General features: G+C 35.2%; 1 protein-coding gene across 3 annotated transcripts in view; it reads left to right on the top strand.

The window, feature by feature from the left end:
* LOC102971710 (U2 snRNP associated SURP domain containing) overlaps positions 1–11,471 on the top strand; it is a 53,434-nt gene extending 41,963 nt beyond the window's left edge. For all 3 annotated transcript variants that reach the window (XM_042998575.1, XM_042998574.1, XM_042998576.1), the window contains 4 exons: positions 1,180–1,290; positions 3,814–3,932; positions 5,915–6,091; positions 7,269–11,471. In XM_042998575.1, the coding sequence (XP_042854509.1) occupies positions 1,180–1,290; positions 3,814–3,932; positions 5,915–6,091; positions 7,269–7,407 (546 nt within the window). In that variant the 3' untranslated portion in view covers positions 7,408–11,471. The remainder of the gene's footprint in view (positions 1–1,179; positions 1,291–3,813; positions 3,933–5,914; positions 6,092–7,268) is intronic.
* The last annotated feature ends 5,258 nt before the right edge of the window (positions 11,472–16,729 follow it).

Raw genomic sequence — 16,729 nt, 5'->3', positions numbered from 1 at the left:
ATAGAAAAAGGGCAAAAATTGGGGAATTTATGAGAAATGTTCATGAAGTCAAAAATAGTGAAAATAATACTTTGAGTGGAAGAAAGTTTTTGTAGTTTGTTCCCATTCTATGGGAAAGCCTCATAATATTTATAGTAGTATTTAGTTCATTTAAAGGACCTATCAGTGCTCAGTAAAATAGGTTAAGATGTTTGCATATACAATAATCCTGTCAGGCCAGAGTGTGTTCTTCCCCTCTTCGGATGACATAGGGTGGGCAGGTTTGACGCTGCAACCGGTGGATCCATGTGCTTTCCATTTCCCCCTCCAACAGCCTGAGTCCTCATGTGTTTCATCTTACTTGTTCTCCCTTCGTTTAATAAGGTTATATATAGATATCTTTATGTAATAAAACATTTTTATATATGTGTACATACAAATATATATGTATTACTGTATAACTGTATTAACATAATTAAAGTGTGGAATATATATTATACGTACACACAATGCTGTATTGGATGTTTTATACAAATGGTTTTCTGCTTGTGTATAAATTAAAAGAAATGGAAGTGTTTCTGAGTTTTTTTATTAGTACATATTCTTACTATCTTAAGTATATTCTGATATGATTTAACCTTTCCTTGATGTCTTGATATTCAGTGATTACATTGTACTATAAATAGAGTGAAACATTCAAATTCTGTAGTTCTGTGTTTGGTCCTACATGAACTGTAAAGAATGCTTTAAAAAAAATATCTTGTGTCCTGCTGGCTGTCATATCTTGTTGGAAGTATGCTTGCCTGTATAGCACCCTTGCCTCTCACATTTGGGGAGCCAGATAGCAAATTCATTATCGTTGTGTTGAGATAATAAGTAGGTTCTTAAGGGTCTGAACTATATGTAGTTCATGGTTTTTGAGTCCTCTCATGTGGCTGTGCAGAGAGCCTGTGGGCCCATGCCTGATTGCTTGAATCCTGCATGGTTGGGCTTGTCTGCCAAATGGTCTTCAGATAAGGGGGAGCTTTATGTTGATGTTATATTTTGACTGAGCCCCAATCAGATATTGCTTTGCTGTGTTTATATTTTTCCTTTTTACACATTTATTTCAAAGGAAAAAGGAATTTTTTAAAGGACCAAAGCACTGCTTGAAAGCTATAATGATGAAAAGATTTATTTTTAAAATGTCTTATTTCACAGCTCAAAGTTATGAAGTTTCAGGATGAATTGGAATCTGGAAAAAGACCTAAAAAACCAGGCCAGAGCTTTCAGGAGCAAGTAGAACACTACAGAGATAAACTTCTTCAACGAGTAAGGAATAAGTGTACTCAATAATGCGTATTTTCCGAAGTAATTTGTTTGACTACCTAGAATTTTGGTATATTAGTACACTAAAGGAAAAGTATATCTCAAATTATATCCTTTGATGTGCAAATGCTGAATACTGGTAGACAGGAACATTAGAAATTTGATGTTTTACAATCATTTCAACTTGGGAAAGGGTCTGAAAGCAATAGCGCACCATTTTATTCTGGATATACTTTCTACCTGTGGACTAGAAATTCCATGCTTTCAAAGCTGGAAGACTTTATATGAAGTGCCAACATTTGTGACAGTAAAACACCAACAACCCCCTGAGAAGTGGCACAGAGATAAAGATGGACTTAGAATTTGGGACGTTCATTTAGGACTCCTTTTCCATTGTTTACAAAGAAGGACACCAAGGGGTAACATACTTCATTGGTGAACTCGAGTACATAAAAAATTTGTGGCGATATACAGAGAATTTAGAACAAGAAAGCCCATTTGTTAATTGTTGAAAGAACCCAGGAATTTTATTGGGACTGCTATTAAGTTTTACCTTGATTGTCATTGTAGAAAAGACTATATAGAGAGAAAGAAAAGAAAAGGATAGACTAGAACACTAGAACTTAGACTCACTAAAGCTATTAATGGTGTAGAACCAGTGAGAGGAGCAGCACTATGGTAAAGTAGCTTCGGTGCCACACAGACCTGTGCACTCCTGGGGCCGCCTTTTGCCGTGTGCTCCCAGGCAAGTCCCGGAGGCCTGCTTTTCTCTGTGAAACTAGGTTGATAGTCCCAATTTTGCAGGACTGTGAGATAATCGCTACTTTTTAAATTGGATTTTAATTACTTTTTTATTGGATTAAATTGTTCAAAATATTTTAAGTATTTCAATCAGGAAAATATATCCTACAGATTACCAGATGAAGACAGTGTCCTTGGCATCGCTATCTATTTATTCATTTTCTAATTTTTTAAAATCTTTATTTATTTTTGAGAGAGAGACAGAGAGAGAGAGAGACAGAGTGCAGGTAGGGGAGGAACAGAGAGAGAGAGAGACACACACAGAATCCAAAGCAGGCTCCAGGTCTCAGCTGTCAACACAGAGCCTGACGTGGGGCTCGAACCCTTGAACTGTGAGTTCATGATCTGAGCTGAAGGTGGATGCTTTACCAACTGAGCCACCCAGGCTCCCCCTCAGCATCACTTTTTAAATCTGTACTCTAGTTGTATTTTGAAAAAAGAAAAATGAGATTTTTAAAAAGATGTATCTGTACCCCAAGAGTCCCTTTGGAGTTGGTGGCAGGGATTTGATCTGCATTTAAGACTATACTTTGAGATACTCACTGGTCCTGATGGTAGTAATACCTGTATTACATTTTACTCTCTGCATTCTATGATTGTAATTGGAGAGAAGGATGTGTTTCTTGAAGGTATATACTGAGGGTCAGCAGACTCATCACCTCATCATAAATCAGCTTGTTGGAACACATCCATGCCCCTTCAAGCTTTTGGACTATCATGACAGAGTTGAATACTTGGGACAGATATCCTGTGTGGCCCATAGAGCAGAAAATACTCACTCTATGACTCTTTACAGAAAATGTTTGCAACATCTGGTATAGGCATTTTATCAGTTACCAGGTAGCTTTCTTGATGCATACAAATCGTAGAGAGATTCAATTCCTGGTAATGAAGACCTAAGTTGGCTTTGTGGGTTCATTGTTTGTAGCCACTCCCTTAATTATTTTATCAACAGAAGTCATAATTTCAAGTAAGAAGTGGCAATAGTAGCAGTGGGGATAAGCAGATAGGTCATCTTTCTGGTTTATATAAAGGCATATAGTCATTTTGTACTTGTAGAAGTTAGGATTTAAAATTTCCAATACAAATGGTACTTGTTACTAATTAAGATTTTTTGATGGATGATTATTGTGAATAGCTGTATTTCCTTTTAAGCCTTTTGCTTGGAAAGAGCTCTCCTTTGATTAAGTCAACTTGCTGTAGGAATGCTGCTGACTATTGTAGTCTAAGATAGAAAGGCCAGTTTCTTTTTCCTTGTTTTTTTTTTTTTTGTTTGTTTGTTTTTTTTTAAGTGGAGGGACAGAGGGAGTAGTTAAGAGCACTGGCTGTAGAGCTTAGACTCAGATCCTGACTTCTCCATCCATTATGACTATGAGCATGGTACTTAACCTTTCTGAGTGTCATTTTTCATCTCTAGAATGAGGGTAATAGCAAATTTCTATTTTCTGTTTTGAAGTGTTACATGAAATGGTATATGGCAAGTTGTTTAGTAATTGGTCTGTGGTAGGGATTCAACCGTTTAGCTGCTGTCACTGGTATTAGTATTTTCACTCAGTGTAAGAAGAAATGACTACTTTTCCTGGAAGAGTAGGTATTTTTTAAAAAATGGCATTGTACCTTCAGTAGTGATTTTAAAAAGTGGTTAAAATATTGTTGCATAAATGAGATTAACCCAGATTGGTATTTTTTAATGACTATTCTTTCTTTAAAAAAAAAATAAAACAGGAGAAAGAGAAAGAATTAGAAAGAGAACGAGAAAGAGATAAAAAGGATAAAGAAAAATTGGAATCTCGATCCAAAGACAAGAAGGAGAAAGATGAATGTACTCCAACAAGGAAAGAAAGGTATAACATTTCTCACTCAGTTCCTATGCTGGTTTCAAGTTTTGAAATGTTTCATTTTGTAATGTTTTCATCACTGATGCCAACAAACTAGAAAAGTATTTTTTCATGATAAATGTGTTTGGCTCCTGCCTGCAGGAGGCGGAATTAGCTGAGAAATGGGGCAGTTAGCTGGCACTTGGCTTAGCTAACTGGGACATCATCCCTCTACGTGGGTCGTATGGTACCTTAGCCTTAGTTAAGTGCAAGAATTCAGTTACCGTATTAGGTATCAGACCTAAGGCTTAAATAACTAAACAGCTTGCTATATCTTGCTTGTTGTCTCTGGTATAAGCATTTCTTCTGAGTTGAGGCTGCTGCCTTTGAAAACTTGAATCTCCCAATCCTATCTAAAAGGAGTTTGTATACATGGACCATAGGGACTTGCTCCTCATTTTAAGTCTTCATTCTAATCAAAATCACTTCTTTTTTAGTTTTTATTTTACTTTCAGTTCCTAAATGTCTCATTTAATAGAGAAAATTGCTTTAGTAACAGAACTGAGATTTTCCTAATAAAAACCAAGTGAATGCAAATTAAAAAAATTCTGGCTTAGTTACTCTACAGATAGTTACAAATAACATAGGTATACTAATTGGTTAAATGCTAAATTTACCATTTGTTTGTCTTGTATTTATTTTTTTGATACATTTTTTGATTCATAGAAAAGTTGCAAGGACAGTATAAAGAATTCCCAGATATCCTTCACGCACACTCTCCAAATGTTGAAATATTTCTACTTTTGCTTTATTTTTTTTCCCCTTCCTTTCCCCTCCTCCCAACCATTTAAGAGTAACTTGCCGGGGTTCCTGGATGGCTCAGTCGGTTGAACATCCGACTTCGGCTCAGGTCATGATCTTGCGGCTTGTGAGTTCGAGCCCCACATCCGTCTCTGTGCTGACAGCTCAGAGCCTGGAGCCTGCTTTGGATTCTGTGTCTCCCTCTCTCTGCCCCTTCCCCAGCTCATGCTCTGTCTCTGTCTCTCTCTCTCTCTCTCTCTCTGTCTCTCTCTCTCAAAAATAAATTAACATTTAAAAAAAAAAAGTAACTTGCCAACATGATGCCCCATTTTCTTACATAACCATAATAAGTTTCAAGATTGGAGAACTAACATTAAAAACAAAACAAAACACTATTATTTGGGGCACCTGGTGGCTCATTCGGTTAAGTGTCTGATTCTTAGTTTTGGCTCAGGTAATGATCTCATGGTTTGTGGGTTCAAGCCCTGCTCAAAATAAATAAACTTTAAAAATGAATGAATGAATAAATAAGTAAAGTGTTTAAAAAACACCTCATCAGAGACCTTAATGAAATTTTATTCATTGTTCCAGTGTCTCATAGAAAAAGAAAATTGAACTTAGTTGAGTTCAGTATTTGTTTTGATCAACCTATATTTAATTAATTAATTTATAATTTTATTTAAATCTACGCTGATTAACATATAGTGCAATAATGGTTTCAGGAGCAGAATTTAGTGATTCATCCCTTATATCTAACACCCAGGGTTCATCCCAACAAGTGCCCTCCTTAATGCTCATCACCCATTTTAGCCCATCCGCCCCCACCTCCCCTCTAGCAACCCTCAGTTCTCTGTATTTAAGAGTCTCTTATGATTTGCCTCCCTCTCTGTTTTTATCTTGTTTTTCCTTCCTTTCCCCAATGTTCATCTGTTTTGTTTCTTAAATTCCACATGAGTGAAATCACATGACATTTATCTTTCTCTGACTGATTTTGCTTAGCATAATACACCCTAGTTCCATCCATGTTGATGAATCTATCTTTAAGATATTCTTTATAAAGGGCTTTGAATGTTGTTGGAAAATAATAAGGTTAAGTGAAAATAAAGTTAGTATAAACTGATAGGAATAAATCGCTAATTCAGTAGAAGGAAAATGAATACTTGATCCTTTGCTCACTTATGTAATGTTTTGGGGGCTTTGTTCCATAGGAAGAGGCGACACAGCACATCCCCTAGCCCATCTCGAAGTAGCAGTGGTAGACGAGTGAAATCCCCTTCACCCAAATCGGAGCGATCAGAGCGTTCAGAAAGATCTCATAAAGAGAGCTCACGGTCCAGGTCATCTCACAAAGATTCTCCTAGAGATGTTAGCAAAAAGGCCAAAAGGTAAATGCAGTTATTTTTTTGGTAATATTTCAAATGCCAGTTTCCTTGTCATTTTACCAGCTTTTGAAAATAATTTGGCTGGCAGCCATTTTTTTAAAGGGTGTTAGAGAACCAGAGAAGTATACTTTCATTTTAGATTATTCCTTCCCACCTCCCCACCCCAGTCTCAGAATGACTTAAAGCATAAGAAGGCTTCCAACAAGTAAAGACCAGCCAAGAATTTTAAACATTACATCCAGTGTTCTCTGTGGACTAGGGATAGCTGCTTTACTTTTCATTTTGTTCTTCAGTTTCTATAGAATATTCTTTGGTTTTGTCAAGGCTGAAAGAAAAATACATTACCCCCTTCCTCCTGCCCCTGCATCTTATTAGCAAGTTCTTGGGTAGAGACTTGTGGAATTAAATACCATTCTTCAGTGTGTAGTTTTAGTGTGTTACATACTTCTTTTCCTTGTAGTTCTAGAAAAATGGTTAAGAAATGTTTTATTCATCTGGTGTTACATAGTGGAATTTTCCTGTGAACTAAAACTGCTTTATGTCCTAAAACTTTATTATTGTAACCATTTTTAGTAAATTCTTTATAAAAGAGATATGTTTCTCCTTTTCTAAGTGGTACTTGGATATATATATATATATATATAAAGTATATTTATTAGTTTTGGTAATCTTCATGAACTGCGTGCGTACAGAATTATGGTGTCTTAAATGATTTCCTTAACGATATGCAGTAGTTGGTGCTTTTCCTTCAAGAAGATAGGCTGCAGAGCTGCTATGCTTTAAAAATCATGTGAATGATTTTAGATGCCATTTTGAACTTTATCTTGTAGATTTAGAGGTTCAGACTTTGGGGGTATATTAGTAACCTGGGGAGCTTGTTAAAAATGCAAATTCCCAGTCCTTACCTCTTGGGATTTTGATTAAATAGAACAGTGGTGGGGCTCAAGATTTTGTCTTCATAAGCAAGCGCACCACTGATAATCATGGGTGCTGCACACCGGAGGTGCAAACTTGTGTGTATGTGTGTTTCTGTAAAGTAGGCAAAGTGTAAATTTGGGAAGTTTACAACCTGTTTTATTTCTGACTTTGTGCTCTGTTAAAGATCATTTTAGGTAATTGAAGGATGGTCCATTTTGATCACATGAGTACTTTGATAAATTGTTTTCATTTGTTTCCACAGATCACCATCTGGTTCCAGGACACCTAAACGGTCTAGGCGATCACGGTCTAGATCCCCTAAAAAGTCAGGGAAGAAATCCAGATCTCAGTCCCGATCTCCACACAGGTCTCATAAAAAGTCAAAGAAAAACAAACACTGACATAAATCTTTAAGATGCTGTCACTTATTGGAAATGCAATTTTGTTTTGTGCCTGAATGGTCTGTTTTTTTAAAAAAAAAAAAACAAAAAATCAAATGAAAGAGCATTCCTGGATTTTTTGTTTATTTGTTTGTGAATGCATGTGTAAACTCATGAGTAACTACATCTGTAGACCTGTCATTGTTTTATATTGTATAAATTACTTTCATTGTGGCTGTTTCTCAAGATGAAATTTTTATTGTGCTAATGAATTTCATCAGAAATGTGTATAATGGATCTGCTGGCAGTAGTAGTATTTTGTTTTAGGATGTTGTGACTTAGCAAAAATAATACAGATGTCTTCCCCCCTTTTGTAGCTTTGACAATTTGAATTAGATTTCAAATAAAATCTGAACAGAAAACTATAATGTTGTTTTTTTGCCCCATTGGTGACATCAAGTCCCTTAAAGTCCTACTGAGTTTAGCACTTCTGTTGTGTTTCTTATACTTAATGCACTTTATAAGCTCCATTGTTCAAGTAGCTAAAGTTTTATATTTACTAAGATGACTATGAAAATTAAGGGACCTGAGACTCCTATTTGGTAGGGTGCCAACCAACTTTGATGAGGTTATCTTGGATAATACTAGTACCCAGAGATCAAAAGACTAGGTAAAGGTGGCATGGTCTTTTTTGTTAATGGAATGCCTGGCTACAATATTTTTTCTGTTTTCAAAGAAGCAATACGATTTCAGTATACTCAGCCTATGTCCTGAGCAACTACTTATTTTTAGGGGAAAATTAAATCTCCGTCTTTTGACTCATCTTCTATCATGAAAGAAGTTTATTTATAAAAGAAATTTTCTAACAAGAGTTGGCCATAGAAGTTTTTTGTATGATAAATGCCCTTTTATATAGCCCTCTGTAGATTACCTTTCAAACGCTTGTATTCATGTATTTCTACAAAGTTCTGTTTAAAGCACCTTAGTTTTTTGTTTTGTTTTTTTAAGAATTGAATTTTAGGTTTTAGCTTTAGGTAAAACTTAAAAGTAAAATAGTTTTCAGGAAACTTAACATCCAATAGTTTGTAAATTCATTGTGCAAAGTTGATTTAAGCAATTTGCAGAGTTAAAATCTATATACAATGGGAATAATTGCTGCAGTATGAGGAAGAAATAAGGAAACTTGTGTAATGTTGATCATAATATTGCTATAAATATGTAATAAAGGGTTATGTAGACTTGAACTGACACTACTACAATTTGTGAATTTTTCAGTTTTTTATTTAGACACTTTATGCAGTGGTTTGATATTTTCCCCCCTTCATAGAGTAGAAAACTGTTCTAATAATGGGTTGTTTTGAGTTAGATTTTAAAACTGTATTTTCCAGTTGTTTTACTTACTGTTGCCTAGTTATAAAATAAGCTATACCAATGGTTTGAGGAGTAGGTATATTAGCTGAGCAGTGAGGTATGCTGTTTCCAAACTGGGCAACCTTAAAATACAGCTTTAGAAAAGAGCCAATCACATTGTTTTACTTAATGGTTCTTGTCAACATGCAATATTGCTTGAAAGTTACTCCCTTACTGTTCACTTCACTCTTTTGTTTGTCCATAATGTTAGGGAGTGTTAATTCCTAAATGTTGCTCAGAATAATTAAACATGAACATTTGGTGCTGGTTTTTAAAAACCTACAAATATAGCCATTTTAAAAGCAACACATTTTTTCTCCTCTGTTCATTGCCTGGGAGAAGGGAAATTTATATATTGCTTTTTTCTGCAAATATAACAATAATGTTGAGTTGCTAGTGATTTGGGCATTCCATTATTAGTTGGTATCTAGTATAGTTTTATAAGTAATTGGTCAGGTTATGATTTTCCCAGCCAAGTTACAAGGAGTGCTTATTTTTTTCTATTTAAAAAAAAAATACCCTGGGGAAGGAGGAGTGAGTAGAAATTGTTACGTCAGTTTTGGGTGCTTATTTGTAGTAGTTTTCCTACTGCAATGGAAGTTTTCAGTCCCTTTAATTTGGATCCAGATACAGCAGATATTCTTTTGGGTGTGTTGGGGGAGGGGATTGCTTAGGCTTGATAGAATATGTATTCTGTAAGTTAGCTAAATGCGTGTATTGGATTGGATTGGATTTTTTTTTTCCTGGAATTGCAAATGGTATTGTTACATAGGTTATTTCCAATTTTACTTAATGAGAAAATATCTAGAGTAAGCCTGTTTAATTCTTCATGGATTCTATGAAAGTTTAATAGGATCATAAATTGGTAAATTCTTATTGGGGGAGATAGTTTACCATTTTTTAAATAGCATATTATTCATCTGTTTCCTATCTAAAGAACACTCTTCATTAGACAGCAAAATTTCCACAGGTTAACTAAAATGTTTGTAGGGTGGCTTTCTATACAAGTTACAGGAAATACACTGTTCCCACTCTGTAATAGATGGTTATGATGCTCTGTCATAGCTACAAGTAAGAGTTACCTACTCTTTTTATAAAGAAGATCCTACTCTTCTTATAAAGGCTTAATCTCTTTACCTTCGATCCTAATAACATTTATACACGGGGATTTCTTACCAGTTTAATACCATTTAATCTCCTTCTCCTACCCTGAGAGAAAACACACAAATAAATGGTGGTCTTTTTCTTACCAAAGAGAGACCTATGATTGAAAAGTATCATGTTTGTGAATCTTTTCTTTGACATTGTATTTCCTTATTACCATTAGCAAGCATATGGGCATTTCTAAACTGTAAATGTTGAGAAGTTAGAGATTAAAGACTAAAACAACAAAAAGCTCTTTTATGATGCTTAGAATGTTTTTGGCTTTTCTGCTAAAGTTTGCAGAGATTACGCTGACGTAATTTTTCTTTGTTACAGACCATTCGTGAGCTAACCCTGAGATTTTTATCCCAATTAAAGAATCTTAGAAGAAATACTTGCTTATGACTTCTGTATTTTATCCCCAAAATTTAATATTCTTGAAAATATTTTTAGAAGTTCCAATCGATTTAAGTATATTAGACATGTTCTCTACACATTTGCCTTCATGATCATATAGATTATGAAAAGTTTTATGGCCATAATAGTCTATCATTATGATTCTTAAAAAAATGAGAGCAAATAAATCGCTGTATTGCCAGACTGACCTCGGCTATTCTGATGACCACATCAGTGTGATTTCTTCAACAGAGAAGGTTGTTTTAAAAATAAATAGTAACGCTATTCTAAGACTGTACATTTACAAAATAAGAGCTTTTTTTCTTTGTTGTTTTCCTCTTTCACTTTAATGGAAAAACTAATTACAGGAAATTCAGCACAGATACTAATGAAGACACTAGTACAAGTTTAAAAGAACACGTGACTAAAAACTCACAAAGTGCTTGATTTCTTCATATTTCACATGTAGATTTTAGGCAAATTTTAGGGGGTATTTCATTTCTTGTCATTTTGCTTTTTTTCTTTATTTTTGTTGTGAACTTCCCGGGACTCAGAAAATACACAGATACAAATCCCAGGGGAAGTGTTGTGATGCTAGACTAAAAGGTGGGAATGTGCTGCTGTTCAGAGTGAGCCATGTTCCATTGTTGAAAATTCAACGCCTCAGTGTTTATTCAGTACCACCTCATGGAGCTTCAGTGTAAATGGGTTATGTGTATAACTGATTATTTATATAGTTTTGTAGATCTATAGATAAAATGCCCTCATTCATTTTCACATGTAATTGTGCTTGGAATATTTGTTTTATCCTTTTACTTCAACAGGCTCTTGTACGTTACATCTCTGCTGATTTGAAATATCAGGAAAGACGATTTTTCAGGAATGAGAATAATCTAGTTGAAATCAGCTCAGCTGAAATATTTTATAGCAAGACCTTTTCTTTTGGGTGAACTGATTCCATAATTTAGTTACTCTTGATGTAAGGATTAAGTTTATTGTGGAGCTGCTTTCCAGACTGTCACTTTATAGTTTTTCTACATAAAGATTATATAGTTGCAAAGGTTGTGGAATTTCCCTTTGTTGTTGTTTTTTGACTTTTAATTACTTTAATAAAAAAACATTGTTTTCATAGCAAACATTAGCCTGTTCATGTAATTTTCTCCATGTAGTTTTTCTAATGCAAGCTCAGTAAACCATAGCTGGTTTTCAGCAGCTTTCTTTCAAGTGAAATAAGTGATGTGTCACATTTATCAGTTGTAGCTAAAATGTTACATCTTACATGTTTAAACTATAATAAAATATTTTTATGATAGATGATTCTCTTGATTAGGAAATTTTATTGTTCCCCTTCTTTGAAGAGTTATTTTGTTGATTTTATTTCACGGGGGGGAAAGGTTTCAAACATACAAAATTGTAGAATGAACATCCCAAGTATCACCTTGTTAGTATGTATCTCTGACTGAATGTTTTGTTTTTAAAACAACGTAGTCACAATATCATCATTACACTAAAAATAATCCATTGGTTTCTTTTAAGACTTAAAAATGTTTTAATTGTGGTAAAATACTCATAACAAAATTTACCATCTTAACTATTTTTAGGTGTATAATCCAGTCGTGTTCAGTGTATTCACATTGTGCAAGCAGTCTCCATAACTTCATTTTACAAAATTGAAAATCGAACAATTAACTCATGTCCTCCCCATCCCCTATTTTCTTCTTATTTCTGGGAGTATCACTAACTACTCCAGATACCTCAAATAAGTGGAATCATAACAGTATTTGTCTTTCTGTGACTGGCATAATTCACTTAGTATAATGTCCTCAAGGTTCATCCATGTGGTAGCTTGTGCATTGGTTCTTTTTTTAAAACCTACTTTTTCTTTAAAGTTTCTCTATTTCCTTACAGAATTTGAAAAGGATTTTCCCCAAATGGCACATTAGCATTTTCTATTTTGAGTAAAAACTTCAAAAGAAAACAAGTAATACCAAGTATATATGCCAGCTATTTCCGTATCACTTTCTTTACCATTTTTACCACTTTTTGTGCTGTGTTCTCTTTAATGGTTATGTATAATTTCACATCAACATTTCATAGCATGGGGTACAAAGTATGCTTTCAAAGCAAGCCATGTGATTTTGAAATTGTAGTGTATTAATAGTAATTACCATACTCAAATGCTTTTTTTTTTTTTCTTACTGCCTGCTGAAAAGGAAACTAAAACTTTGGCATGTAGTAAACGCAGTTTTTGGATTGGATATTCATTTGCCACAAAGGAAAGAAGAAAAACTCTATTCTCATTTCTTTTATTTGGCCCTAAGAAAATGCAGAGCTTCAAACTGTTTACAGTAAGGAACTTGCTTTTTGATTTTTAAATGAGATGTGGCAAGGCCTAGTGTGGAAGGGGAGGAAGAGCCTGGGCTGTGGAGTCCTATTTGGACTGGAATTCCCAGCTATTCACCATTACTAGCTGTGTGATATTTCGGAATCTAATTTTCTCACAAAATGGGTACTGACCTTGGGTGTTTATTGTAAACGTGAAATCACATGTAAATCACTGACACATAGTTATACAGTGGTATTTAAAATTAATAACCGTATTTGAAAACTAATGATGGGAACATCTTTTAACTAAAAATAGAGTTATACTATAATTCCATAGCACTGTAATACGTTTTATAAACTTATATTGGGGGTATACATTGTTTTATTGCACACTGAATATCCGTATATATTCTGTCCCAGTCTTACAGGTGGCATTTAATTCTTAATATTTTTATTTTTATTTTATTTTTTTCTGTTACAGCAGCTTTTTTTTTTTTTTAGTTTAATTTAACTTTTTAAATTTACATCCAAGTTAGTTAGCTAGCACATGGTGCACAATGATTTCAGTAGATTTCTTAATGCCCCTTACCCATTAAGCCAATTCCCCCTCGTACAACCCCTCCAGTAACCCTCTGTTTGTTCTCCATGTTTAAGAGTTTCTTATGTTTTGTCCGCCTCCCTGTTTTTATATTATTTTTGCTTCCCTGTCCTTATGCTCACCTGTTCTGTGTCTTAAAGTCCTCATATGAGCGAAGTCATAGGATATTTGTCTTTATCTGACTAATTTTGCATAGCATAATACCCTCTAGTTCCATCCACGTAGTTGCAAATGGTAAGATTTCATTCTTTTTGATTGCCGAGTACTACTCCATTAGGTATATATACCACATCTCTTTATCCATTCATCCATCAATGGACATTTGGGCTCTTTGCATACTTTGGCTACTGTTGATAGTGCTGCTATAAACATTGGGGTGCATGTGCCCCTTCAAAACAGCATACCTGTATCTCTTGGATAAATGCCTAGTAGTGCAATTGCTGGGTCATAGGGTAGTTCTATTTTTAATTTTTTGAGGAAGCTCCATACTGTTTTCCACAGTGACTGCACCAGCTTGCATTCCCACCAGCAATGCAAGAGATCCTCTTTGTCCACATCCTCACCAACACCTGTTGTTGCCTGAGTTGTTAATGTTAGCTATTCTGACAGGTGTGAGGTGGTATCTCTTTGTGGTTTTGATTTGTATTTCCCTGATGAGTGATGCTGCACATTTTTTCATGTGTCAGTTGGCCATCTGGATGTCTCCTTTGGAGAAGTGTCTATTCATGTCTTTTGCCCATTTTTTCACTGGTTTACTTGTTTTTTGGATGTTGAGTTTGATAAGTTCTTTACAGATTTTGGATACTAACCCTTTATCTAATTTGTCGTTTACAAATATCTTCTCCCATTCTGTCGGTTGCCTTTTAGTTTTCCTGATTGTTTCCTTCACTGTGCAGAAGCTTTTTATTTTGATGAGGTCCCAATAGTTCATTTTTGCTTTTGTTTCCCTTGCCTCTGGAGATGTGTTGAGTAAGAAGTTGCTGCGGCCAAGATCAAAGAGTTTTTTGCCTGCTTTCTCCTCGAGGATTTTGATGGCTTACTGTCTTACATTGAGGTGTTCATCCATTTTGAGTTTATTTTTGTGTATGGTGTAAGAAAGTGGTCCAGTTTCGTTCTTCTGCATGTTGCTGTCCAGTTTTCCCAGAACCCCTTGCTGAAGAGACTCTTCATTCCATTGGGTAGTCTTTCCTGCTTTGTCAAAGATTAGTTGGCCATATATTTGTGGGTCCATTTCTGGGTTCTCTATTGTGTTCCATTGATCTGAGTATCTGTTTTTGTGCCAGTACCATATTGTCTCGCTGATTACAGCTTTTTTAAAAAATTTTTTTTAATTTTTAATTTTTTTTTCAACGTTTATTTATTTTTGAGACAGAGACAGAGCATGAACGGGGGAGGGTCAGAGAGAGGGAGACACAGAATCAGAAACAGGCTCCAGGGTCTGAGCTGTCAGCACAGAGCCCGACACGGGGCTGGATCACGACCTGAGCCGAAGTCGGATGCTTAACCGACTGAGCCACCCAGGTGCCCCAGATTATAGCTTTGTAGTACAGTTTGAAGTCCGGGATTGTGATGCCTTCCGCTTTGGTTTTCTTTTTTCAAGATTGCTTTGGCTATTCGGGGTCTTTTCTGGTTCCATACAAATTTTAGGATTATTTGTTCTAGCTCTGTGAAGAATGCTGGTGTTACTTTGATAGGGATTGCATTGAATATGTAGATTGCTTTGGATAGTATTGACATTTTAACAATATTTGTTCTTCCTATCCAGGTGCATGGAATATTTTTCCACTTTTTTGTGTCTTCAATTTCTTTTATAAGCTTTCTAAAGTTTTCAGTGTATAGATTTTTTACCTCTTTGGTTAGATTTATTCCTGGATATCTTACGGTTTTTGGTGCAATTGTAAATGGGATCGATTCCTTGATTTCTCTTTCTGTGGCTTCATTGTTGGTGTATAGGAATGCAACTGATTCCTGTGCGTTGATTTTATGTCCTGCAACTTTGCTGAATTCATGACTCAGTTCTAGCAGTTTTTTTGTGGAATCTTTTGGAGTTTCCATATAGACTATCGTGTCATCTACGAAGAGTGAAAGTTTGACCTCGTCCTGGCTGATTTGGATGCCTTTTATTTCTTTGTGTTGTCAGATTGCAGAGGCTAAGACTTCCAATACTATGTTGAATAATGTGACAAGAGTGTACATCCCTGTCTTGTTCCTGACCTTAGGGGAAAGCTCTCAGTTTTTCCCCATTGAGGATGATATTGGTGTTGGGTCATTCATATATGGCTTTTATGATCTTGAGGTATGCTCCTTCTATCCCCACTTTCTTGAGGGTTTTTATCAAGAAAGGATGCTGTATTTTGTCAAGTGCTTTCTCTGCATCTACTGAGAGGATCATATGGTTCTTGTCCTTTCTTTTATTGATGTGGTGAATCACGCTGATTGTTTTGCAGATATTGAAGCAGCCCTGCATTCCAGGTATAAATCCCACTTCGTTGTGGTGAAATAATTTTTTAAATGTATTGTTGGATCCGGTTGGTTAATATCTTATTGAGGATTTTTGCATCCATGTTCATCAGGGAAATTGGTCTATAGTTCTCCTTTTTAGTGGGGTCTCTGTCTGGTTTTGGAATCAAGGTAATGCTGGCTTCATAGAAAGAATTTGGAAGTTTTCCTTCCATTTCTACTTTTTGGAACAGCTTCAAGAGAATAGGTGTTAAGTCTTCCTGAAATGTTTGGTAGAATTCCCCTGGAAAGCCACCTGGCCCTGGACTCTTGTTTTTTGGGAGATTTTTGATTACTAATTCAATTTCCTTACTGGTTATGGGTCTGTTCAAATTTTCTATTTCTTCCTGTTTCAGTTTTGGTAGTGTATGTGTTTCTAGGAATTTTTCCATTTCTTCCAGATTACCCATTTTGTTGGCATATAATTGCTCATAATATTCTCTTATTATTGTTTTTACTTCTGCTGTGTTGGTTGTGGTCTCTCCTCTTTCATTCTTCATTTTATTTATTTGGGTCCTTTCCTTTTTCTTTTTGATCACACTGACTAGTGGCTTATCAATTTTGTTAATTCTTTCAAAGAACCAGCTTCTGGTTTCATTGATCTGTTCGGTTTTTGTTTTTGTTTTTGTTTTTTTTTTTTTATGATTTCAATAGCATTAATTTCTGCCCTACTCTTTATTACTTTTTGTCTTCTGGTTTTGGGTTTTATTTGCTATTCTTTTACCAGCTCCTTAAGGCGTAAGATTAGGTTGTGTATCAGATCTTTCTTCCTTCTTTAGGAAGGCCTGAAAGACCTCCTTTGCTGCGTCCCAGAGGTTGTGGGTTGTGGTGTTATCATTTTCATTGGCTTCCATGAACTTTTTAATTTCCTCTTTAACTTTTTGGTTAGCCCATTCATTCTTTAGTAGGATGTTCTTCAGTCTCCAAGTATTTGTTACCTTTCCAAATTTTTTCTTGTGGTTGATTTTGAGT

This window comes from Panthera tigris, chromosome C2 (assembly GCF_018350195.1).
Source record: "Panthera tigris isolate Pti1 chromosome C2, P.tigris_Pti1_mat1.1, whole genome shotgun sequence".
NCBI classification, from domain to species: Eukaryota; Metazoa; Chordata; class Mammalia; order Carnivora; family Felidae; genus Panthera; species Panthera tigris.
The sequence above is the reverse complement of the archived record's forward strand: the minus strand, read 5'-3'. Positions and strand labels throughout refer to the sequence as shown.